Genomic DNA, 6,000 nt, shown 5'->3' on the forward strand with positions numbered 1-6,000 from the left:
GAATCTATGCCAAGGCACACTGAAGCTGTTTGACAGCTTGTGGTGGCCCAACACTTTACTAAGACATTTTATGTTGATTTTACCATTAATTTGTCAGCTGTCTGTACGTTTGAACTGCTACAACTTCACAATATAGGCCTTGACCTTGTATTTCTTGTCATCTGAAACACCAAAGGGAACTTTGAATGTGGATTTCTGACAGCCCATATCCACAAACATAATGAGGTGTTTTCACATAGATGAGTGGTACAGAGAGCAGTATAGGTAGAATAAAAAGGTAGAGAGGTAGAGAGAGAAGTACTGGTATAAGTAAAAGTACAGCGGTAGGGAGCAAAGAACAGGTAGTGTCATAAAGGTAGAGTGGTGCCAGGAGCAGTACATGTACTGTGGTAAAATTAGAGTGGTACAGATAGCAGTACAGATAAATAAGTAAACATACAGTGGTAGAAATGTTACGTGGAGCTAGACTGGTGAACCCAAGTGCAAGACACAGAGGCGGGGAGACTGAGCTATGGTTACGCAGTGTATTTATTTGGGGTAGAGGGAACAGGGAATGGAAAGCCAGGAAGTGGGCGGAGCTGGGAAAATGGCTGGGTGAATGGGGAGCCGGGCTGGCAGTGGAAGCAGGGGAGAATGCAGAGGGAGAGCTGGGGGGCCGAACCAGACAGATCCAGAGCGGAATCCAAGGAGGAGCAGAGCAGAGCAGGATCTAGAGCTGGGGGGCCGAGCCGAGCAGATCCAGAGCAGAATCCAAGAAGGAACTGAGCAGAGCGGGATCCAGGACTGGGGAGCAGGACTGATGAATGAATTTCTGAATGCTGCTAGAATTGTCTTGTTAATGGAAGTGGAAAATTTTGTCTGAGATGTTGTTCCATGGTCTCAGATAAAGGTTCTACTGGGTTCAGATCAGGTAACTGAGAAGGCCATGGAAAATGAATAACACCATTATCATGCGCACCAAACCTTTTGGTGGCCACACATGCTCTGTGGATAGGGCCTTGTCATCCTGGAAGACACCCCTCCCAGCCTGTTGCACACATGGGATGAAGGTGACCGCTGAGAAACAATAAGCAGTGATTATCATTGAGCTTTCCTTCTAAGAGAATAAGTACACCCAAACCATACCAATAAAAAGCACACCACACCATTGTGGAACCAGCAGAACCTTACACTGTTGGAACCAGGCACTCAGGCCTGTAGGCCAGGTGTAATGAGTTTGTGTACTGAAACCCAACAAAGGTATCGTGCTGTAGAGTTCTTGACAAACTGCTCTTGATTAAACTGACTGGCTCATGCAATACACAGAAATTTGCTTTCCAGTCAAGTGACTTAAAATCGCCAGCTTGTTTAGCCTTACACCTCAAACTAATGCATGGACATCATGATCCAGAAATATGCGTGTCTGTCCATGTCTTTCCCTGCCAACATTATCTTAGACACTCTTCCTCTTGAAACATTAGCTGAGCTGTCTTAATCACTGAAGCTCCTTCCAAAAATGCCACAACAATCATTCTTTCAAACTCACAAAGGTTTAATCTACTAGTCACACTGGCCATAATTATAGGCAACAGGGCCTGGTCAGCTTTATTGTACACAGCCCTGGGCATTCTGGTATGTTAATTTAATTGTTTAATTAACTTAGGAACAACACCTGTGAAGAAGCACATTCATTATTACAAATCATTATCACTATATTTAAAACAATTTAGTAATACCTCCAAATTATGGTGATTGAGTTGTGGGATTTAACGCAACTTAATTAAGGGAATATGGTTGCTCCAGAGTGGGGACTGGATTTACGTAATTCTTGCAGGGGGAATACTGAATTGGGGTTGTGTTTTCCAGAATCGAAGTATAGGAATTAACCCCCCTATATTTATACATGGGTATGTACAGATGTTTATGTATATAAACATGTATGAATAAATAAGTGCAAGTATATATGAAAACAAGCGCAAATCCCCAATAGCTGCGACCGCACACACGCATGCATTCATGTATGCATGCACCCACGCACACACCCTCACACAAACAGGTGACCTCTTCTTTGGCTCATGACCAACCTTTCCACAAAATCTTGTGCAAATCTGTGAATCCATTCGGGAGTTATGCGACTTTTTGTGATAGGCCACGCCCATCGCCGTGCCCCCTCTCGATCAATAGGCCTGAAAGTTACTCAGCTCTACCTTCAGTCATGACCAACCTCTATGCCAAATTTCAGCCTCCTGGGGCGAAAACTGTGGCCACTACGGGGTGAGACACTTTTGTGGACCAACCAACCGACTGACTGACCTACAGACAGAGCTATAGAGCTGCGGTCACAGCTAAAAATTATGTATGAATGTACATGTACAGTGAGCACCACAATTCATTGGACAGTGAAACATTTTTTGTTATTTTGGTTCTGTACACTAGCACTTTGAGTTTGAAAGGATACAATGACAATTGAAGTGCAGACTGTCAGCTTTAATTTGAGGGTATTTTCATCCATATCGGATGAACCGTTTAGAAATGACAACACCTTTTGTACATGGTCCCCCCATTTTAAGGTACTACAAGTATTTGTTGAATTGGCTTCAGAGATGTGTTTCATTAGGCAGGTGTATTCATTTGTGTCGTTAGTGAATGCAGAAGAGAGCTGTTGATGTCTAGTCTTGATTCTAGACTTTTCAATTGTCTTTGGAGATTGTTGTTGGGGTGTGACAACATGAGGAATACAGCAGTGTCGATGCAAATTAAGCTGGCCGTCATAAGGCTCAGAAATGAAAATCAATCAATCAGGAACATTGCAAAAACCCTGGGCATGCCCAAGTCAACAGCTTGGTTCATCATTAACAAGAAAAAAACAACTGGTGAACTCAATTACGTCAAAAGACCCGGTAGACCGAGGAAGACCACTGTAGTGGATGACCGGAGAATACTCTCTATGGTGAAGAAAACCCCCCTGACAACAGTCCAACAGATCAAAAACACTCCTGGATGCAGGTGTAGATGTGTCAAAGTCAACCATACGAAGAAGACTACACCAGCAGGACTACAGAGGGTACACTACAAGATGCAAACCACTGATAAGCCTGAAGAACAGAAAGGCGAGATTACAGTTTGTTAAGAAGCACCTAAAAGAGCCCCATGAGTTCTGGAACAAAGTCTTGTGGACAGATGAGACAAAGATTAACATGTACCAGAGTGATGGAAAGAGGAAAGTGTGGAGAAAAAAGGAAATGCCCATGATCCAAAGCAAACATGGTGGAGGGGGTGTTGTGGCTTGGGCCTGTATGGCTACCAGTGGAATGGGCTCACTTGTATTCATCGATGATGTGACTGCAGACAGAAGTAGAACAATGAATTCTGAAGTCTACAGAAATATTTTGTCTGCTCAGATAAAACCAAATGCCTCCAAACTTATTGGACGGCACTTCATCATGCAACAAGACAATGACCCGAAACATACTGCGAGAGCAATGAAGGGGTTTTTGATGGCCAAGAAGTGGAAAATCCTTGACTGGCCGAGTCAATCACTGGATCTGAATCCAACTGAACATGCATTTTACATGCTGAAGAGGAGTCTGAAGGCAAAAAGCCCCCGAAACAAGCAGGAACTGAAGATGGCTGCAGTACAGGCCTGGCAGAGCAGCACCAGGGAAGATACTCAGCGTCTGGTGATGTCTATGCGTCGCAGACTTCAAGCAGTCATTGGATGCAAAGGATATGCGACCAAATATTAAAAATTATTACTTTATTCTACATTATGTTAAACTGTCCAATATTTTTTGATGCCCAAAAATGGGGGGGAGTATGTACAAAAGGTTCTATAATTTCTAAATGGTTCATCCGATATGGATGAAAATACCCTCAAATTAAAGCTGACAGTCTGCACTTCAACCTCATTGAGGTTGTATCCTTTTGTATCCTTTCAAACTCAAAGTGCTAGAGTACAGAACCAAAATAACAAAAAATGTGTCACTGTCCAATGAATTATGGTGCTCACTGTATGTACATAGGGAAAGCCATTAAATCCAAAATTTGTGTTTAATTTCTCCAAGGAAACTGGTATCACACGATGTGATTATAAAAAAATTCCATTCACTCTCCATTCTTTAAACTTTTCAGATGTGGTGTCACTGCTTGGGAAGTCTGCAGACCTATGAAAATCATTGTCCTCAATGAATAGGAAGCCTTTTTCAAGCATATGAAATAGCTTCAGTCTTTTATCTCTCTAGCTGGGAGTTTAAAGCACTGTCTAAATGGATACAGTTCTAAAGCCCTCCATCTGTTATCACAGGTTGGATGGTGGGGTGCTCTCTCTCTCTGGCAGTAAGCATGCTTGCTGTCTCAGGCAAATCAGTGCTGCACAAAAACGAATGGGCGCATCTATCTGTCTCTGACAAAAACACGCAATTGTGCACCAGAGTGTACGCACATTCGCACACACACACACACACACACACAAAGAATGATGTGCAGTGGTTAAAAATGAGCTGTTAGGGCCTAAGCTCCCCTGTAGATGTAACAGGTCAAGGCTTCTTACCTATAATTACAACTGATAACACCGGTGGGTAATGAAACCATGCATCGAGGTACAATGTTTCTCTAAAGCACACACGTATTTATGTATAGTCAAAATCAATTAAACCATATTTGTTCGGTCCACAAAGGTCAAAATAATGTAGATGATTGAATCATCTGTGCGTTCTGTGTGTTACCTGCTTCGCTCTGTACTGAGGTGCCGTGCAGTCCGTGGGACTGAATAACTACGCTCCAGCTCACGTGATTGCCGCAGCAGACTCAACAAGGCTTTCAGCTTGTACGGGCTCGCACGAGCGACACGGTCCGCGGAGTGGATTGGTATGCAGTGTACAACGGCATAAAAAATAAACAACGCAGTCTTTGTTTTGTTATGTGAAGGCTAAAGGTGCAATCTAAAATGGATTACTACGCCTTAATCACTCAGTTTTTATGTACCCCGAAAATAACTCAGGAATTATAACCGCCTGTGCCATCAACGGCAGCAATTTAAGACCGTTAACATTAATCTTAGACTTATATTTAATAATACTCAAAAAAAAAAAAAAAAAACAGATAGCGTACAAATGCAAACACATTCAGTTGAACACATAGAGTGCGGGTAACTTCCACTTTTAAAATAAGCAAGACTTACCATGGTTGAGAGTGAGCGGTCGGTGTCGGTCATGAAAAGTCTGCCAAAACAAATTGTATCCAGACGCAAGCTCAGGCAACTGCTCTCGTCCAGTTTAAATAATAAACTGTCGGTAGCGTTGGATAGCCTCTGGCTACAGATTTGTGGACATCACTGCTGCCACCGACAGTCAAACCACAGTGTTCACAAAAGCGAGTTTTGACACTGACGGCGCTGCCCTCTGTCTTCTCCGTCAGCAGCAACCCTGTGCCCTGGAATGCGCAACAGCTGGAAATGGGACGAAGGAAGTTTCTGCCTTTTGCTTACAGAAGGTGGAACGGAACGTCAAATTGGCTACGCCGATAGACACTCGAGAATTAACGATAGTAATAAGCAGGTGCACATGTAAACTGACTGTTGAATACCCATAAACACTGTTCATAACTGGAAAATGTAAAAACGATTGAACGGAAGATGCCCACGCGTTATAATTCCAAGCGCCAATGAGATATGAAGCCGAAACTCCATGTCAAAGTGAAGCGGTGTGTGTAACTGCAGTTCACTGTCTAATTACACCCTAGCGCTGTAATTCCAGGCTGTGCTGAAGTGCTAAACCACAACAAAGGCTGTGTTTATGTAGCCCAATATAGGCTTTCTGCTGTGTAGTCCACACACATTATTTGTAGTTGTACATAGTTAAATAAATACATATAGTTGAACAAATAAAAGGTCCATAATTTAAACACTAAAGGCTACAAATGACACACCTTTCGTTTCACATTACACGTTAATTTGTTTACAATAATCAAACCGTAAATAAACCCATATTATATGCTACATATGTAAGAAGCAGAGACGGAGAC

The 6,000-nt window shown here is 42.7% G+C and overlaps 1 protein-coding gene across 4 annotated transcripts in view; it reads right to left on the reverse strand.

Moving 5' to 3' along the window:
* phldb2b (pleckstrin homology-like domain, family B, member 2b) overlaps window positions 1-5,657 on the reverse strand; it is a 120,806-nt gene extending 115,149 nt beyond the window's left edge. For 2 of the 4 annotated variants that reach the window (XM_064332702.1, XM_064332701.1), the window contains exon 1: window positions 5,159-5,656. In XM_064332702.1, the coding sequence (XP_064188772.1) occupies window positions 5,159-5,191 (33 nt within the window). In that variant the 5' untranslated portion in view covers window positions 5,192-5,656. Of the gene's footprint in view, window positions 1-5,158 lie in introns of all 4 variants that reach the window. The other 2 variants (XM_064332700.1, XM_064332703.1) reach the window with 2 other exon arrangements.
* Between the last annotated feature and the right edge of the window lie 343 nt (window positions 5,658-6,000).

Source organism: Anguilla rostrata, chromosome 4, assembly GCF_018555375.3.
Source record: "Anguilla rostrata isolate EN2019 chromosome 4, ASM1855537v3, whole genome shotgun sequence".
Classification (NCBI taxonomy): Eukaryota; Metazoa; Chordata; class Actinopteri; order Anguilliformes; family Anguillidae; genus Anguilla; species Anguilla rostrata.